The sequence below is a fragment of the Hemitrygon akajei genome, chromosome 18 (assembly GCF_048418815.1).
Source record: "Hemitrygon akajei chromosome 18, sHemAka1.3, whole genome shotgun sequence".
Taxonomy (NCBI): domain Eukaryota; kingdom Metazoa; phylum Chordata; class Chondrichthyes; order Myliobatiformes; family Dasyatidae; genus Hemitrygon; species Hemitrygon akajei.
This window is the reverse complement of record NC_133141.1, coordinates 31,658,515-31,679,017: the sequence shown is the minus strand read 5'-3', so window position 1 is coordinate 31,679,017 and position 20,503 is coordinate 31,658,515. Positions and strand designations below refer to the sequence as shown.

Sequence of the window (20,503 nt, the reverse complement as noted above, 5' to 3'; positions counted from 1 at the left end):
TGGAGAGAGGGGTGGGGAAAGGTGTTTGGGGAAGGATGGGGGAGAGGGGTGATAGGGGAGGGGAATGGGAAAGGGTGATGGAGAGGGGAGGGTTAGGGTTTGGAGAGGGGTGGGGAAGGGTGGTTGGCAGAAGGGCTTTGGGGAGAGGGGTGGGGTTGTTCGAGGAGGTGGGTGGTGCGGAAGAGGGGTAGGGTAGCGCAGGAGAGGGGTGGGGGAGGGAGTGGGTGAGGGGGCTAAGCAGCTGACCGCAGGACATTGACCAAACTCACCTCACTCTCTCCAGGCTCTGGATGTACTGCTGCAGCTCCCAAGTCACCTGAACCAGCAGCCTCCTGTCCTCCTGCCTCAGCTCCATGGCCGGGACGTAGCCCTCGAAGAACTTCCCCACAAACATCCCGGCTCTGGGAGGGGTGGAGCGCAGGCAATCCTGTCAGTCCGGCATCATCCCCCCTCGCCTCTTCCTCCCTCCCTACTGCACTTCCTTCATCACAGTGCTCTCTCCCTTCCTCACCACTGCCCGTCCCTCACTGAGGTGCCCCCTCCATCCCTCAGCATGGCAATCCCTCTTTACTGTTCCTCCCTCCCCCTCTCCCTCACTCATCCTTCCACTCTAGCAGCACTCAATCCCTCTCGTTACCTCACATGGAGCACTCCCTACCTCCCTCTCCTGCGACTCTCCCTACCCCTCGACTTCCCTTCATCCCTCACTCAACACTCCCTCCCCTTCTCTCTATTCTTGTCTCACCCTTCCTCTTTCCCTCGCTCCTTTTCTCTGCTCCCCTCACCTGTTGATGAAGTTGCCCAGGTTGTTCAGCAGCTCGGAGTTGTTCTTCAGCATGAAGTCGCTCCAGGAGAAGGAGCTGTCCTGACCCTCGGGGCGGACAAAGAGCAGGTAGAACCGCCAGATATCGGCCGGGATTCCTGCCTCCTGTGCCATATTCCCAAATACCCCCACCCCTCGGCTCTTGGAGAACTTGCCATCCTCATAGTTCAGGTACTCTGTGGACAGGAGCAGAGACAGTAATGGTAGGCAGAGGGAGAAGTGGGAGGGAGAGAGGAGGAGAAGGTGGGTAGAGAGAGGGGGTGAGGGGACGGGGATTAAAAAGCAGTGCTTTGCAGCAGTTTTCGAAGATTGAACTGTGACCAGTCACTGAGGGGGTTGCATTAGCAATGGTAAATGAAAAGAAGTCGGGTGCAAGCATAGCGGCCATTGTGTGAGCGGACCAGTGTTTGAGTGGGGAGGCTTTGGCTCGTCAAGCTTGGGCAAGGTAACTCTCTGGTAAGTTTCTCTCTTTTCTTCATTCCTCGTCTGTTAGGGCACAGCTAGTGCAGTGAGAATGGCTCCGGGGCAGCGTTGTGTTCTTTGTGTGAGATGTGAGAATTCTGGGAGACCTCCAGCCTCCTGGATAACCACATCTGCACTGAGCTGCAGCTCCTCAGAGAACGTGTTGAGGAACTGGCGCTACAGCTCGATGACCTTTGGCTCATACGGGAGACTGAGGTGAGACAGACAGAAGCTACAGGGAGGTAGACACCCCTAGGTGACTGCCAGGAGGAGGAAGGGAAATGAGCAGCCAGTACAGAGTATTCCCTGTGGCTGTTCCCCTCAATAATAAGTAGACCATTTTGGGTACTGTTGAGGGGGACTTACTAGGGAGCCACAGTGACCGGATCTCTGGCACTGAGTCTGGTGCTGTGGCTCAGAAGAGAAGAGAGGTGAAGAGGACTGCAGTGGTGGTAGGAGATTCCCTAGTCAGAGGGGCAGAGATGGGTTTCGGTGGATGTGATAGAGACACTTGGATGGAATTTGCCTCCCAGTTGCCAGGGTCAGGGATGTCTTCGATTGGGCTCGAAAAGGGGAGGGTGAACAGTCAGAAGTCTTGCTACATATTGGCACCAATGACATGGGTAGGAAAGCTGAGGAGGTCCTGATAAGAGATTTTAAGGAGAAGCTGAAGTCAGTTGTATCAGTATTACAGTGGAGTAAAGACAACTACAGAGGCATGAGAGAGGAGCTGGCCAAAGATGACTGGAAAAGAACACTGGCTGGAATTTCTGGAAGCAATTTGCAAGACAGAGGGTATGTGCATCCCAAAGAAGAAGTAGTATTCTAAAGTCAGGATGACACCGTGGTTGACAAGAGGTCAAAGCCAACCAGAGGGCATGTAACAGAGCAAAAATTAGTGGGAAGTTAGAGATTTGAGGAAGTAGAAAGGCTACATAAGGACTTAGACAGATTAGGAAAATGGGCAAAGAAGTGGTAGATGGAATACAGTATCAGGAAGGGTATGGCCATACACTTTGGTAGAAGAAATAAAAGTGTATACTATTTTCTAAATGAACAGAATAGTCAAAAATCTGAGGTGCAAAGGGGCTTGAGAGTCCTCGTGCAGGATTCCATAAAGGTTAATTTGCAGGTTGCGTTGGTGGTGATGAAAGCAAATGTGATTTAGTATGAATTTTGAGAGGTCTAGAATATAAGACCAAGGTTATAATGTTAAGGCTTTATAAAGCAGTGGGGAAGCGTAACCTGAAGTATTATGAGCAGTTTAAGGCCCCTAATCTAAGAAAGATGTGCTGACAGTGGAGAGGGTTTAAAGGAGATTCACGAAAATGATTCCAGGATCAAATGGCTTGTCATATCAAGAGCGTTCAATGGCTCTCGACCTCTACTCACTGGAATTCAGAAGAACGAAGAGTGAACTCATTGAAACCTATCAAATATTGAAAAGCCTCGATAAGACTGGATGTGCAGAGGATGTTTCCTATGGTGGGAGAGTCTAAGACCAGAGGACACTGCCTTAGAGGGCGTCCTTTCAGAACGGGGATGAGGAGATATTTCTTTATCCAGAGGGTGGTGAATCTGTGGAATTCATTGTCACATGCAGCTGTGGAGGCCAAATCATTGGGTATATTTAAGGCAAATGTTGATAGGTTCTTGATTGGTCAAGGCATGAAGGGATAAGGGTTGAATAGCGAAGCAGACTCGATGGGCCAAATAGCCTAATTTTGCTCCTATATTTTGTGGTCTTATAGTCCTAAAATGTAGGGTGGGGGGGGGGAAGAGGGTGAGAAGTGGAGAGAGTAAGAGGAGACATGGGGAGGGAATGTGAGGAGGTGAAGAGGTGGTAGTGAAGTGGGAGAGGATAGGTGGAGATGGGAGTCAGGATGACAAGAATGCAGTATGCACCCATCTCTCTCTCTCTCACACACACACACACACACACACACCTCCTCTCTCTCCTTCCCACACATACTCCACCCTACCTGTGGCAATGAGACTGTTGACAAGGGTATAGTTGTCCTCAGCACCCAGGAGTGAGCATGGGAAAACAACGCTGTGAAACGGAACATTATCCTTGGCCATGAAATTGTAGAGTTCAACCTGTGTTCGGTGGAAAATTACGGGAAAACCTTTAGAGTCACAATCGTGGTCTAACGAGAGTTTTATAGCTCACGGCTCTGAAACTCAATCCCCTATTGAATGCCAGGGAGGCGAACCTATGATCAAATGCCCAAAATGGCTTCCACAAAAATTTTGTTGGCACATAGCATGCAGTATTCTTCAATTCTTTAAATTCCACCCATAATAAAAAGATAACATCATTATTTGATTTTCAAATGAAGTTGCAAATTATTTTTTTACAACCCGATAGTAGTGAGATGTTTCATAGCACAGGATGATACGTTTTGAAATCCACATAGACCCAGTGTATACATCAGTATTTGTAAACGGTTGGGCCGGCTGGCATTGGCTTCACACTGCTTATATTTTTTCTTCTTTTGCTTGTGGGTGAACACTGGATATTCAATGATAACAATAGTAAATACTGTATGTTTGAAGTTCCTGGGTGTCAATATCTCTGAGGATTTAACCTGGCCACAACATATTGATGCAGCTATAAAGAAGGCAAGACAGCGGCTATACTTTATTAGGAATTTGAGAGGATTTGGTTTGTCAACTAAAACACATGAAAACCTCTAAAGTTGTACTGTGGAGAGCATTCTGACAGGCTGCATCACTGTCTGGTATGGGGGGTGGGGCTACTGCACAGGACCAAAAGAAGCTGCAGAGGGTTGTAAATCTGGTCAGTTCCATCTTGGGCACTAGCCTACAAAGTACCCAGGACATCTTCAGGGAGCGGTGTCTCAGAAAGGCAGCGTCCATTATTAAGGACCTCCAGCACCCAGGACATGCCCTTTTCTCACTGTTACCATCAGGTAGGAGGTACAGAAGCCTGAAGGCACACACTCAGCGATTCAGGAACAGCTTCTTCCCCTCTGCCATACGATTCCTAAATGGACATTGAATCCTTGAACACTACCACACTACGTTTTTTTTTAACTCTATTTCTGTTTTTGCACTAAACTTAATTATTTAATATGCATACATATACTAACTGTAATTCACTTTTTTTCTATATTATTATGTATTGCAATGTACTGCTGCCACAAGTTAACAAATTTCATGACACATGCCGATGATACTAAACCTGATTCTGATCCTGATGTAGTTTAGCGCCTCCATGAATGTTGATGTGTGTTATTGTACTTAGTGATAAACTTGGTCAAGTTTAATTCTACGAGTACACTACTGATGAATCTAGTACGATGTGCATAGCTCTCAAAACAACCAAATGCAAGCTGGATAAAATATCTGTCACTGTTAGTGCAGCAACAAAGATCTCACTGAGTATAAAGTGTACTTATTCTCCTTTCCTTTCTCTTATGAATATGCACCAAAGCTTCTAATTTCATATTCACACCTTGTAGTATATATACTGAATGAGGCACACTAACAATACCATTTTGAAATTAAGTGATTTGCAATTGTTTTTTAAAAGATTAATATTAATAATTTTGACCAGGTTATATAAAATGCTTCATTTATCTCAATCTGTCTCTGTTATACTTTTATCAGTAGTAAAGCAATGAATACTCATAAATAAGCAACAGGACTCATCCTCTTCCTGTCCCCCAGTTCTGGACTCTACCCCCACCAGGAGCCCTCACCTCCCACCCTGTCCAGCCCTCTCAGAGTCCAACCAACTAACCAGATCACCTCTTCAAACTACCAATGGACACAGGTCTCAACCTACATAAACTGAATCTCTACTGCAGTCTCGTAACACTACCACTTTGCAATACAATGGACATTTCTATTTGTGCTTTTCCTTGTAAAAACTGGGGAAAAGTTAAGTTTAATTTGATGTCCGTGCGAATGTTGTGCCTCTCAAATCAAATTTAATTATCATTCAAACCATCCGAACCCTGCAGCTTTGCGTGGGTTTACCCTGGCTAGGATACTCCTCTTCTCAGCTGTGGTTAATGCACAGCGTGGACGTAACCTGTATGCTTGTGTACCTTGGCTCATGCACTGTGTGGCCCTGAAGTCACAAATATGTCTCTGAACCAATAGACTATCCTGGTCCAACGACGTTGACGCCATGGTCAAGAAAGCTCACAAATATGTCTGCTGCCTTAGGAGGCTACAGAAATTTGGCATGTCCACGTTCACCCTCACGTATTTCGATTGAGGTACGTGCATCACGGCTTGGTACGGAAACTACTTGGCACATAGACACAGCTCAGCACATCACAGAAGCCAACCTCCCCACCATCCTCTCCTGTCTCCACTTCCACGGTAGAGCAGGCAATATAATCAAAGAGACCATCCACCCCGGACATTCTCTCTTCTTCCCTCTCCCGTCGGGCTGAAGATACGTACCACCAGGCTCAAGGGCAGCTTCTAACCCACTGTGATCAGACTACTGAATGGTCCCAAGTACGATAAGATGGTCTCCTGACCTCACAGTCTACCTCATTATGGTCCTTGCACCTTATTGTCTGCCTGCACTGTACTTTCTCTGTAACTGTGACACTTTATTCTGCATTCTGTTATTGTTTTACCTTGTTCTACCTCAGTGCACTGTGTGATAATACGGACAGCATGCAAGATTTAGTTTTTCACTCTACCTCACTGCATGTGACAATAATAAACCAGTTCACCCACCAACGGTTCCACCATCCCTCCCCACCATGGGTAGTGTCTACAGGAGGTGCTGCCTCAAGAAGGCAACATCCATCATCAGAGATCCCCACCATCCAGGCCATCCCATCTTCTCACAGCTCCCATCGGGCAGGAGGTACAGAAGCCTGAAGTCCCACACCACCAGGTTCAGGAACAGCTACTTCCCTTCAAACATTCGGTTCCTGAACCAACCGGCACAACCCTGATCACCACCTCAGTACAGCAACACCGTGACCACTCTTGACTTTATGGTTGCCTCTCATTTTGTTATATTCCAAGAAAATAAAGAACGCATGGATTTGTGTACATGACAATGACCTCCACTCTGACACTTCAGTCATTGCATGGTAGCATCAGAGAAACATTTGGGTCATTTACTCCCTCACAAGAACATCAAATCAACCTCCCCCCCACCATGCTCACCTCCTCAGGGTTCTTCCACCACTTCTCCCACTGCTCGGTATAATTGGCGGTGATGGATATGTACCCAATAGGGGCATCAAACCAGACATAGAACACCTAGGGACCAAACAGGCAAGATTATAGCGTGATGGGCCAGTGTGGAGGGAGATTCACTCTGTGTCTGACCCCGGGAGTGTGTGATGGGACAGTGTGGAGGGAGTTTCACTCTGTGTCTGACCCTGGGAGTGTGTGATGGGCCAGTGTGGAGGGAGATTCACTCTGTGTCTGACCCCGGGAGTGTGTGATGGGACAGTGTGGAGGGAGATTCACTCTGTGTCTGACCCTGGGAGTGTTGATGGGACGGTGTGGAGGGAGCTTCACTCTGTGTCTGACCCTGGGAGTGTTGATGGGACAGTGTGGAGGGAGATTCACTCTCTGTCTGACCCTGGGAGTGTGTGATGGGACAGTGTGGAGGGAGATTCACTCTGTGTCGGACCCCTGGAGTGTGCGATGGGACAGTGTGGAGGGAGATTCACTCTGTGTCTGACCCTGGGAATGTGTGATGGGACAGTGTGGAGGGAGATTCACTCTGTGTCTGACGCTGTGAGTGTTGATGGGACATTGTGGAGGGAGATTCACTCTGTGTCTGACCCTGGGAGCGTGTGATGGGGCAGTGTGGAGGGAGATTCACTCTGTGTCTGACCCTGGGAGTCTGTGATGGGACAGTGTGGAGGGAGATTCACTCTGTGTCTGACCCTGGGAGTGTGTGATGGGACAGTGTGGAGGGAGATTCACTCTGTGTCTGACCCAGGGTGTGTGTGATGGGATGGTGTGGAGGGAGATTCACTCTGTGTCTGACCCTGGGAGTTGTCGGTTGGGACAGTGTGGAGGGAGATTCACTCTGTGTCTGACCCTGGGAGTGTTGATGGGACAGTGTGGAGGGAGATTCACTCTGTGTCTGACCCTGGGAGTGTTGATGGGACAGTGTGGAGGGAGATTCACTCTGTGTCTGACCCTGGGAGTGTGTGATGGGACAGTGTGGAGGGAGATTCACTCTGTGTCTGACACAGGGAATGTGTGATGGGACAGTGTGGAGGGAGATTCACTCTGTGTCTGACACAGGGAATGTGTGATGGGACAGTGTGGAGAGAGATTCACTCTTTGACACTGGGAGTGTGTGATTGGACGGGGTGGAAGGAGCTTCACTCTGTGTCTGTCCCTGGGAGTGTGTGATGGGACAGTGTGGAGGGAGATGCACTCTGTGTCTGACCCCGGGAGTGTGTGATGGGACAGTGTGGAGGGAGCTTCACTCATTGTCTGACCCTGGGAGCGTGTGATGGGACAGTGTGGAGGGAGATTCACTCTGTGTCTGACCCTGGGAGTCTGTGATGGGACAGTGTGGAGGGAGATTCACTCTGTGTCTGACCCTGGGAGTGTGTGATGGGACAGTGTGGAGGGAGATTCACTCTGTGTCTGACCCAGGGTGTGTGTGATGGGATGGTGTGGAGGGAGATTCACTCTGTGTCTGACCCTGGGAGTTGTCGGTTGGGACAGTGTGGAGGGAGATTCACTCTGTGTCTGACCCTGGGAGTGTTGATGGGACAGTGTGGAGGGAGATTCACTCTGTGTCTGACCCTGGGAGTGTGTGATGGGATGGTGTGGAGGGAGCTTCACTCTGTGTCTGACCCTGGGAGTGTTGATGGGACAGTGTGGAGGGAGATTCACTCTGTGTCTGACCCTGGGAGTGTGTGATGGGACAGTGTGGAGGGAGATTCACTCTTTGTCTGACCCTGGGAGTGTGTGATGGGATGATGTGGAGGGAGATTCACTCTGTGTATGACCCTGGGAGTGTTGATGGGACAGTGTAGAGGGAGATTCACTCTGTGTCTGACCCTGGGAATGTTGGTGGGACAGTGTGGAGGGAGATTCACTCTGTGTCTGACCCTGGGAGTGTGTTGTAATGGGGGTTTTTTTCTTTTTCTTTGTTACTGTGTATGTAATCAAAATGGCGTCTTTGTTTTGTTAAAAGTAGGAATGCTGGCGCCTGTGTTAATAGTAGGAATGCTAGGTTCTTTGTTATGATAAGTGCTGGAAGCTTGTTTGGGACTATAAACTGATTGTTGGTGGGGGTTTTGGGGAGTCGGCGCGATGGAGTGAGAGAGAGAGGACGGGGTGCTGGAAGCTGGGCGATGGTACGGACCCCGAGCGGGGGTCCCCGGCCCAAGGTTTTCGATGAGGAGAGGAGAGGGAGACAGAGGAGTGTGGAGCGTCTGGTCGACCACCGTGGGGGTCCCAGGAGGCGGGTCGAGGAGTCGGAGGGGATCGAATGCCAAAAGACTTCAGTAATTGAGCTCCAACGGTTGTGCACGAAGTGGTTTGGACTTTGATAAGTTTGGCGCCCTTTCTTTTTTTCTCTTATTCATATATACTGTATCGTTAGTAATAGCTTAGTTATAGTAATCTTTATAAATTGTACTCATTTAATCGCATAAGGTGTACTGTCTGTTTTTGGGCGAGGCGGGGACATCACACAGCATCCACACCAGCTGATTACCCAGTTTGGCGGGGCCGAAGGCTGCTTCCCCTAGACGAGAACGAGTTTGAGCGATGCCTGAGGTGACCCAGGGGTTACATTGTGGGTGCGATCGTCCGGGATTGATTTCTGTGGAAGCTGTGTGATCGCCCTCTTTGAATTGTGTCTGCGGCGAAGAGCTGGTGTGCGTTTGTGGGTGTGTGATTGCCGGTTATCTCTGCATGTGTGTTGGGTGGGGTGGCTGCTGTTGGTAGCCCGGAGGTCGTTGTTCGAGTTCCGACTAGCGCTGACGAAAAGGTGGTGGGGCTATGGGCTGTCCATGCTGTTAAGAGTGCGAGGAAGGTCTGGTTGGAATGTTTCAGCAGAGGTGGGCTCCGCCCGGTTGTTGGAATAATGTCCAGCCCTAAAGGGACGGAGACGTGGGCGGAGCAGACCTCTCAGTTGTTGGGTGAGTGGCAGTGCTTGGCTGAGGGAAAGCGACAGGGATTGGTTGAAAGTTTGAGTAGGCGGGCTGGTAGCGTTGTTAGAACTGTCGGGCGCAATTACCTCGGAGTGACAGCTGCCAGTTCTGGGAAAGTGTGGGAAAATGCGTGTGGTTCGACTGGAAGTCAAATGCCGCAGCTGGGGGGCTTATCACATCCGTGGCAGGAGATTGGTGGGAAGTTTTTAGGGTATCCCTTTTGGTTAGGAGGGCAGATAAATTGCTTGCGGAGACAGGGGGATCTGTCAAGGGGATCAGTTGTTCCGTTGATCCGAGAGGTGTCGGGAAACTTAGAGGAGGCCCAGTGGGGGAACGGCTTGGGGTCTCTGGGGGAGAACGTTCCCAGCAATGTACCAAGGAACTCCCGCAAGGAACAGACCCTATTCCTGAAGGCTTAGAGGGACCACGCACTCAGGTGTTGTTACGGATGGATGGAAGTCAAGTTAAAGCCATCCTCGGCACCGGGGCACCGGTTAAGTTGCTGTACAGTTTGTGTTATAACCGTTTTTGGAAGCCTTTACCCTTGATGACATTGACGGCACTGGAGATTTGGGGTACCAGTGCCGGTGATTATAAAGACGACGGTTGTTGGTCAGTGAAAATGGAGTTCTTAGAGGCAAATGTGGAGGTGACTGAGGTTCGTGAATCGTTAATGCTGATGTGTCCGGACCCTGTTGAGACGGGCAGCGTTTCGGTTATGGAGAGAACCAATATCCTGCTGGTGCGCTTGGGGGCCTGCCCGGAGGAGGCGGGTGAGAGCTGTTTGGAGGCATTATCGATGCACCCAGAGTTTCGAGCTGCTTGTGCGGACGTGTGTAGCAGCATTGGGCCAATACCGAATTCCAACGAGAGCCGGTGGTGGTATGGCCTGGAGGAGTATCTGAGGGTGAGACCCTCTTAGTGGACGCTGCGAAATACCACCAGGGAGGGGAGTTGACTGCTGAAGACACCTCGGTGAGGCAGAGGTTGCGGCGACTGGCCCCTACAGCGTGGCAGACGTAGGCAGCGTGTGTGTGTGGATTATATTGGGCCGTAGAGGCGATGGCCTATCTGAGTGGTACGAAGAGGTTTAAGGTGCTGGATCTGAGGAGTGGACGTTGCCAGATCCCGATGAGTGAGGCCGCCAAGGAGAAGACGGCGGTTAAAAGTTTCCTAGGAGTCTTTCCGGTCCGAAAAGATACCACAGGGTATCTCCGGAGCCCTTGCAACCTTCCTGCAGGGCATGTGGAAGACCATGGGGGTGTGGAGGCGTTTGGAATTTTGACGTATGTGGATGATCTCCTGGTATTTGGATTTGCCTCAGGAGAATATGAAGTGAGGGCATTGCAGGAGCGGCTGAGAACTACAGAGTTAAAGTGCTTTCTGGACACGTGCCAGAGCTGGCGAAGGTCGCAGCTCGTGAGTGTCTGTCTCTACGGAATCAAGTTTGAAATGAAGACTGAGAGACCGGAGAGAGTGATCTGGACCCATTTGAAAGATGTACAAGTTGGAGAGAACGAAGAAAGTTGTTTGACTGAGGGCCACAGCAAACTGAGAGCCTGGAGAAGGTAGTTTGCGGAGGTGAAGAAATTGCGGACAAATCTTGGAAGGGGGGAAGCGGTAGCTTGAAGGGAACCTGAAGATGACCATCGACAGTTCAAATGAAGTGCAACACCTGAAGGTTGATCTGGAAGAAGTCATGAGGAGAAAAAAGAAGCAGGAGAGAAGTGCAGTGAATACTGAACTGGAGGGTGACCAATCTTTAACTGCTGCTTTTCAGGTCGGGGTGGAAGAAGCTGTTGGAGTAACTGCATCCAGATTGAGATGGTCGGGATGCAGGAGTCAGAACTGCTGAGCCAGGGGCCAGAGAAGATGATAATCTCAATTGCAGGAGGCTGAAGAGACTGCAGGAGCAGTGCAGGTCACGTGTTTCCGTTTGGAGAAGATCAAACAGCAGCTACCGATCAAAGAAATGAGGATGAATACGGATTCAAAGGCTGATGTGCTGGATGTGTGGTACATGCTGCCTTTTGCTGACTTTCCCTCGATTGAGGAAGAGACCTTTGGCCCTTCTTCCACTGAGTCAGCTGTAGTGGGGAGGGTTAGCTGTGTGCAGTGTGGGGCATGAGTGAGAGGTTGAAAGAGGAGTTGGTAGTGGACCCAAGGTATCCTCAGCTGTGTCCTAGCCTAAGGGTTTAGGTGAGGGGGATACGGAGGTCTCAGAAGGGTTAGGGAACGCCCAGATAGTTGGCCTATATAGCGCCTAAGGAACAGGGCGTGAGGTTTACTGTGTGGGGAGGAGATGTCACTGCTGGTGTTTGGGTTATGGTGTGTTGGCAGGAAAGGTGACGAGTTATCTAATAGTCATGAGGACATGACTTTTATTTGGTGGGGGGAGAGTGTAACGGGGTTTTTTTTCTTTTTCTTTGTTACTGTGTATGTAATCAAAATGGCGTCTTTGTTTTGTTAAAAGTAGGAATGCTAGCGCCTGTGTTAATAGTAGGAATGCTAGCGTCTTTGTTATGATAAGTGCTGGAAGCTTGTTTGGGACTATAAACTGATTGTTGGTGGGGGTTTTGGGGAGTCGGCGCGATGGAGTGAGAGAGAGAGGACGGGGTGCTGGAAGCTGGGCGACGGTACGGACCCCGAGCGGGGGTCCCCGGCCCAAGGTTTTCGGTGATGAGAGGAGACGGAGACAGAGGAGTGTGGAGCGACTGGTCGACCACCGTGGGGGTCCCAGGAGGCGGGTCGAGGAGTTCGGAGGGGATCGAATACCAGAAGACTTCAGTAATTGAGCTCCAACGGTTGTGCACGAAGTGGTTTGGACTTTGATAAGTTTGGCGCCCTTTCTTTTTTTCTCTTATTCATATATACTGTATCGTTAGTAATCGCTTAGTTATAGTAATCCTTATAAATTGTACTCATTTAATCGCATAAGGTGTACTGTCTGTTTTTTGGCGAGGCGGGGGACATCACACAGCATCCACACCAGCTGATTAACCAGTTTGGCGGGGCCGAAGGCTGCTTCCCCTAGACGAGAACGAGTTTGAGCGATGCCTGAGGTGACCCAGGGGTTACAGTGTGATGGGACAGTGTGGAGGGAGATGCACTCTGTGTCTGACCCTGGGAGTGTGTGATGGGACAGTGTGGAGGGAGATTCACTCTGTGTCTGACCCCGGGAGTGTGTGATGGGACAGTGTGGAGGGAGATTCACTCTGTGTCTGACCCTGGGAGTGTGTGATGGGACAGTGTGGAGGGAGCTTCACTCTGTGTCTGACCCTGGGAGTGTGTGTTGCGACAGTGTGGAGGGAGGTTCATTCATTGTCTGACCCCGGGAGTGTGTGATGGGACAGTGTGGAGGGAGATTCACTGGGTGTCTGTGTTGGGACAGTATGGAGGGAGATTCACTCTGTGTCTGACCCCAGGAGTGTGTGATGGGACAGTGTGGAGGGAGCTTCACTCATTGTCTGACCCTGGGAGTGTGTGATGGGACAGTGTGGAGGGAGATTCACTCTGTGTCTGACCCAGGGTGTGTGTGATGGGATGGTGTGGAGGGAGATTCACTCTGTGTCTGACCCTGGGAGTTGTCGGTTGGGACAGTGTGGAGGGAGATTCACTCTGTGTCTGACCCTGGGAGTGTTGATGGGACAGTGTGGAGGGAGATTCACTCTGTGTCTGACCCTGGGAGTGTGTGATGGGACAGTGTGGAGGGAGATTCACTCTGTGTCTGACCCTGGGAATGTTGGTGGGACAGTGTGGAGGGAGATTCACTCTGTGTCTGACACAGGGAATGTGTGATGGGACAGTGTGGAGGGAGATTCACTCTGTGTCTGACACAGGGAATGTGTGATGGGACAGTGTGGAGGGAGATTCACTCTGTGTCTGACACAGGGAATGTGTGATGGGACAGTGTGGAGGGAGATTCACTCTTTGACACTGGGAGTGTGTGATTGGACGGGGTGGAAGGAGCTTCACTCTGTGTCTGTCCCTGGGAGTGTGTGATGGGACAGTGTGGAGGGAGATTCACTCTGTGTCTGACCCTGGGAGTGTGTGATGGGATGGTGTGGAGGGAGCTTCACTCTGTGTCTGACCCTGGGTGTGTTGATGGGACAGTGTGGAGGGAGATTCACTCTGTGTCTGACCCTGGGAGTGTGTGATGGGACAGTGTGGAGGGAGATTCACTCTTTGTCTGACCCTGGGAGTGTGTGATGGGATGATGTGGAGGGAGATTCACTCTGTGTATGACCCTGGGAGTGTTGATGGGACAGTGTGGAGGGAGATTCACTCTGTGTCTGACCCTGGGAATGTTGGTGGGACAGTGTGGAGGGAGATTCACTCTGTGTCTGACACAGGGAATGTGTGATGGGACAGTGTGGAGGGAGATTCACTCTGTGTCTGACACAGGGAATGTGTGATGGGACAGTGTGGAGGGAGATTCACTCTGTGTCTGACACAGGGAATGTGTGATGGGACAGTGTGGAGGGAGATTCACTCTTTGACACTGGGAGTGTGTGATTGGACAGGGTGGAAGGAGCTTCACTCTGTGTCTGTCCCTGGGAGTGTGTGATGGGACAGTGTGGAGGGAGATGCACTCTGTGTCTGACCCCGGGAGTGTGTGATGGGACAGTGTGGAGGGAGCTTCACTCATTGTCTGACCCCGGGAGTGTGTGATGGGACAGTGTGGAGGGAGATTCACTCTGTGTCTGACACAGGGAGTGTGTGATGGGACGGTGTGGAGGGAGATTCACTCTGTGTCTAACCCTGGGAGTTGTCGGTTGGGACAGTGTGGAGGGAGATTCACTCTGTGTCTGACCCCGGGAGTGTGTGATGGGACGGTGTGGAGGGAGATTCACTCTGTGTCTGACCCCGGGAGTGTGTGATGGGACAGTGTGGAGGGAGATTCACTCTGTGTCTGACCACGGGAGTGTGTGATGGGATGGTGTGGAGATTCACTCTGTGTCTGACCCCGGGAGTGTGTGATGGGACAGTGTGGAGGGAGATTCACTCTGTGTCTGACCCTGTGAGTGTGTGATGGGACAGTGTGGAGGGAGATTCACTCTGTGTCTGACCCTGTGAGAGTGTGATGGGACAGTGTGGAGGGAGATTCACTCTGTGTCTGACCCTGGGAGTGTGTGATGGGACAGTGTGGAGGGAGATTGACTCTGTGTCTGACCCCGGGAGTGTGTGATGGGACAGTGTGGAGGGAGATTCACTCTGTTTCTGACCCTGGGAGTGTGTGATGGGACAGTGTGGAGGGAGATTCACTCTGTGTCTGACCCCGGGAGTGTGTGATGGGACAGTGTGGAGGGAGATTCACTCTGTGTCTGACCACGGGAGTGTGTGATGGGATGGTGTGGAGATTCACTCTGTGTCTGACCCCGGGAGTGTGTGATGGGACAGTGTGGAGGGAGATTCACTCTGTGTCTGACCCTGTGAGTGTGTGATGGGACAGTGTGGAGGGAGATTCACTCTGTGTCTGACCCTGTGAGAGTGTGATGGGACAGTGTGGAGGGAGATTCACTCTGTGTCTGACCCTGGGAGTGTGTGATGGGACAGTGTGGAGGGAGATTCACTCTGTGTCTGACCCTGGGAGTGTGTGATGTGACAGTGTGGAGGGAGATTGACTCTGTGTCTGACCCCGGGAGTGTGTGATGGGACAGTGTGGAGGGAGATTCACTCTGTTTCTGACCCTGGGAGTGTGTGATGGGACAGTGTGGAGGGAGATTCACTCTGTGTCTAACCCTGGGAGTGTGTGATGGGACGGTGTGGAGGGAGATTCACTCTGTGTCTGACCCTGGGAGTGTGTGATGGGACAGTGTGGAGGGAGCTTCACTCTGTGTCTGACCCTGTGAGTGTGTGATGGGACAGTGTGGAGGGAGTTTCACTCCGTTCCTGACCCCCAGAGGGTGTGACCTTCTCACCTTGTCCTGGAACTCCTCCAGTGGAACGGCTGTGCCCCACTTCAGGTCCCGGGTGATGCAGCGAGGTTTGAGACCGTCCCGGATCCAGGAGTGGGTGATGAAGCGGGCATTCGCCGTCCAGTCTCCACTTGCCATTGACTTCTCCAGCCACTGTTCCAGACGATCCTCCAGCTGCAGTCATTAGAACAAAACATCAGCATTTGAACCGCAGCTCACAGCTCCCATCGGGCAGGAGGTACAGAAGCCTGAAGTCCCACATCACCAGGTTCAGGAACAGCTACTTCCCTTCAAACACTATCTGTGCCTTCTGGTCCTAGACTCCCCCACTATAGAAAACATCCTCTCCACATCCACTCTATCTATGTCCTCTGGTCCTAGACTCCCCCACTATAGGAAACATCCTCTCCACATCCACTCTATCTGTGTCCTCTGGTCCTAGACTCCCCCACTATAGGAAACATCCTCTCCACATCCACTCTATCTATGTCCTCTGGTCCTAGACTCCCCCACTAAAGGAAACATCCTCTCCACACCCACTCTATCTGTGCCCTCTGGTCCTAGACTCCCCTCACTATAGGAAACATCCTCTCCACATCCATTCTATCCGTGCCCTCTGGTCCTAGACTCCCCCACTATAGGAAACATCCTCTCCACATCCACTCTATCTGTGTCCTCTGGTCCTAGACTCCCCCACTATAGGAAACATCCTCTCCACACCCACTCTATCTGTGTCCTCTGGTCCTAGACTCCCCCACTATAGGAAACATCCTCTCCACATCCACTCTATCTGTGTCCTCTGGTCCTAGACTCCCCCACTACAGGAAACATCCTCTCCACATCCACTCTATCTGTGCCCTCTGGTCCTAGACTCCCCCAACTATAGGAAACATCCTCTCCACACCCACTCTATCTGTGTCCTCTGGTCCTAGACTCCCCCACTATAGGAAACATCCTCTCCACATCCACTCTATCTGTGTCCTCTGGTCCTAGACTCCCCCAACTATAGGAAACATCCTCTCCACATCCACTCTATCTGTGTCCTCTGGTCCTAGACTCCCCCACTATAGGAAACATCCTCTCCACATCCACTCTATCTGTGTCCTCTGGTCCTAGACTCCCCCACTATAGGAAACATCCTCTCCACATCCACTCTATCTGTGTCCTCTGGTCCTAGACTGCCCCACTATAGGAAACATCCTCTCCACATCCACTCTATCTGTGTCCTCTGGTCCTAGACTCCCCCACTATAGGAAACATCCTCTCCACATCCACTCTATCTGTGTCCTCTGGTCCTAGACTCCCCCACTATAGGAAACATCCTCTCCACATCCACTCTATCTGTGTCCTCTGGTCCTAGACTGCCCCACTATAGGAAACATCCTCTCCACATCCACTCTATCTGTGTCCTCTGGTCCTAGACTCCCCCACTATAGGAAACATCCTCTCCACATCCACTCTATCTGTGTCCTCTGGTCCTAGACTCCCCCACTATAGGAAACATCCTCTCCACATCCACTCTATCTGTGTCCTCTGGTCCTAGACTGCCCCACTATAGGAAACATCCTCTCCACATCCACTCTATCTGTGTCCTCTGGTCCTAGACTCCCCCACTATAGGAAACATCCTCTCCACCTTCACCTGTCCTAGGCCTTGGTTTCAATGAGATCCCCACTCATTCTTCTAAGCTCCAGTGAGCACAGGTCTAGAGCCACCAAATGCTCCTCATGCATTAACTCTTTCGTTCACAGGATCATTCTTGTAAACCTCTTCTGGACCCTGCCAGCACATCCTTTCTTAGATATTAGGCCCAAAACTGCTCACAATAATATAATGTTGGAGTTGTCCTGACTGTTTGCATCACGGTCTGGTACGACAATTCGAATGCACAGGAATGTAAGAAGCTGCAGAGAGTCATGGACTCTGCCCAATACATCACGGACACATCCCTCCCCACCATGGGTAGTGTCTACAGGAGGTGCTGCCTCAAGAAGGCAACGTCCATCATCAGAGATCCCCACCATCCGGGCCATCCCATCTTCTCACAGCTCCCATCGGGCAGGAGGTACAGAAGCCTGAAGTCCCACACCACCAGGATCAGGAACAGCTACTTCCCTTCAAACATTCGGTTCCTGAACCAACCGGCACAACCCTGATCACCACCTCAGTACAGAAACACCCGACCACTTCTTGCACCTCGGCCAGATGCTCCCAGGAGCATAATTAGGCCATTTGGCTCATCAAATCTGCTCTGCCATTTAATCATGACTGAATAATTCCCCTAACCCTTCTCACCGATCAAGAACACACTAATTTGTGCCTTGAACACCCTTAATGAATAGGCCTCCACTACCCATTGTGGTAACAAATCCAAAGATTCATGACCCTCCGGCTGAAGAAACTCCTCTTCATCTGATTTCCAAAGGGATGACCCTTCATTCTAAGGCTGTGCCCTTGGATCCCAGACTCTCCCACTGATGAAGACATCCTATCCGCATCTGCTCTTTCCAAGCCTTTCTGTATTCGGGAGGTTTCAATGAGATTCAATACCCCCCCTCCCCCCGCCACAACAATCCTTCTAAACACCAGCAAGAGACATCCTTTTATGTGAAGCTTTCCTGGGATGATCCTTGTGAACCTCCTCTGGATCCTCTTCACGACCAGCACATCCTTACAATATCCCAAATGCACTCTGACCAACGCCTTATAAAGGTTCAGCAGTACACCCTTGCTCTCAGAGAACACAGAACCATGTTGTGCCAGCCTAGGGTATGTAGGCCTCCGTTAGTCTCAATAGACCATGGATTTGCGCCTTGGAAAGTTTCCAGGGCGCAAGCCTGGGCAAGGTTTTTTTATGGAAGACCGGCAGTTGCCCAAGCTGCAAGTCTCCCCTCTCCACGTTGTCCAAGGGAAGGGCATTAGGACCCATACAGCTTGGGACGACCCGGTGTCGTCGCAGAGCAATGTGTGGTTTAGTGCCTTGCTCAAGGACACAACACGCTGCCTCAGCCAAGGCTCGAACTAGCGACCTTCAGATCACTAGACGAACGCCTTAACCACTTGGCCATGCGCCAACACAGCCCGAGGTATATAAAGTTAGTCTACAATCAATCTGACCCTTCCCTCCTACACAGCCCATAACCCACCATTTCCCCCACATCCGTTGCCTAAGAGACTTTTAAAACTCTCTAATGCACCAGCCCCAGCAGTGCATTCCAGGCACAGCACCCTCTGTGTAAAAAATCTATCTCTGACATCTCCTCTAAACATTCTTCCACTCACCTTAAATAGATGTCCTCCTGTATTGGCCATTGTTGCCCTGGGAAAAAGGCACTGGCTGTCCACTCTGTCCATGCCTCTCATAACCTTGTACACCTCTATCAAGTCACCTCTCATCCTCCTTTGCTCCACAGAGAAAAGCCCGAGTTTACTCATCCTGTTCTTATAAGTCACACCCTGGTAAATCTCCTCTGCACCCTCTCTCTAAAACTTCCACGCCCTCCCTATAATCAGGTGATCAGAACTGAACACAACCTGAGTTTTATGGACGTAACCTCACTGCTCTTGACCGCAACCAATGTAGGCCAAGACATCCCGTCAATTTGCAAGGCATGGAATGAATGCTAACAATGCCCCAGGCTGTGAAGGCAAGCATACCAAATGGCTTCTCCACATCATCGCCCACCTGTGTCTCCACTTTCAGGTATGACAAGGAGCCTCTGACCCAGAGGTCTGACCAGAGACTGAGGCACCTGGTGCTCTCGCTTCCAAGAACGAGACCTTGGCTTACCTTAGGCAGTTCCAAAAACAAGTGCTTTGAGCTTTTGATGACCGGTGTGTCCCTGCAGATCTTGCAGCGAGGGTTCTGTTACAAACACACAGGGACAAAACAAAACAGGCAGGTTAGTCACCATTCCTCTGGCAACAATGGAGTTCATAAAGTTTAAGAAATTTGGCATTTGTCTGCCTGTTCTGCACTTTCTCTGTGACTGTGACACTTTATTCTGCATTCTGTTATTGTTTTACCTTGTTCTACCTCAATACATTGTGTAATGATCTGATCTGAATGAACAGTATGCAAGACAAGCTTTTCACTGTATTTCGGTACATGTGACAAGAATAAACCAATTCCAATTTCCCAGCCTCAATTTGCCCCTGAAGGTGGTGGTCCTTGAGGACAGTTGCTGGGGCTGTGCCAAGGGACCAGAGTCGATTGCAACACCCTGGGTGCAGTCTAACTAGAGTTTTAAAAAGCTGCAAATTTAACATCCCGACTCTTAATTCTTGCCACAGACAGCTGCGGAGGCCAAGTCATTGTGTATATTTAAAGTGGAGGTTGATAGGTTCTTGATTAGAAAGGGCATCGAAGTTACAGTGAGAAAGCAGAGAACGGGGTTGAGAGGGAAAATAAATCAGTCACAATCAAATGCTGGAGCAGACTCGAGATGGGCAGAATGGCTTAATTCTGCTCCTATGTCTTATGATAAACACAGAGGCTCGACTGATAAAGGACGGCCACATCCACACCCACATACACCCATCGGCTCTGAGAAGTCTGGAGGGAGTCACCTTCAGGTCGACAGCAGTGATGAGCTTCCCACAGAGATCACATTGGTCCCCCCGGGCATCCGGGTAGCTGCAAAAGGGGCAGATGCCCTCCACGAAGCGATCGGCCAGGAAACGATCGCACCTCTGGCAGTGAAGCTGGTCTACCACGTCGCTGGAGAGGAAGCCCCTTTCCCTCAGCCGGCAGAAGATGTCCTGGGCAATGCTGTAAAGAGGAAGGGAAGCGTCAGAAGAAGCCAGAGGGGAGAGAGGCCTCTTGGGTCGAGACGTCAGGACTGAGAGTGGGAAGAGTATGGTAGAGACTCACCAGGATGCTGCCTGGATTAGAGGGCGTGAGCTACAAGGAGAGGTTGGACAAACTCGGGTTGTTTTCTCCAGAGCGGCAGACGCTGAGTGGGAGTTTTGAATGCGTAGGTTTGTGGTTCAAACCTGATTCAGAAAATTGGCCTGACTCGGCACTGACTGTGGTCAGCATGGTAACGGTGGGCCGAAGGGTCTGTCCCTGAGGTGTACTATTGTGCGTTAGGTCTCCCTGACTCTCTGCCATGCTCTGGGGTATGTTGGGGGGGTAAGAGTCACTCTGGAGAGCGTCT

General features: G+C 50.7%; 1 protein-coding gene across 1 annotated transcript in view; it reads right to left on the bottom strand.

Moving 5' to 3' along the window:
- The window catches only part of mars1 (methionyl-tRNA synthetase 1), a 55,147-nt gene that overhangs the window by 12,057 nt on the left and 22,587 nt on the right, over nt 1–20,503 (bottom strand). The window contains exons 10-16 of the mRNA XM_073071238.1: nt 19,914–20,115; nt 19,135–19,209; nt 15,348–15,518; nt 6,455–6,550; nt 3,268–3,385; nt 786–999; nt 270–401 (exon numbers count right to left, since the gene is read on the bottom strand). Of these exons, the coding sequence (XP_072927339.1) occupies nt 270–401; nt 786–999; nt 3,268–3,385; nt 6,455–6,550; nt 15,348–15,518; nt 19,135–19,209; nt 19,914–20,115 (1,008 nt within the window). The remainder of the gene's footprint in view (nt 1–269; nt 402–785; nt 1,000–3,267; nt 3,386–6,454; nt 6,551–15,347; nt 15,519–19,134; nt 19,210–19,913; nt 20,116–20,503) is intronic.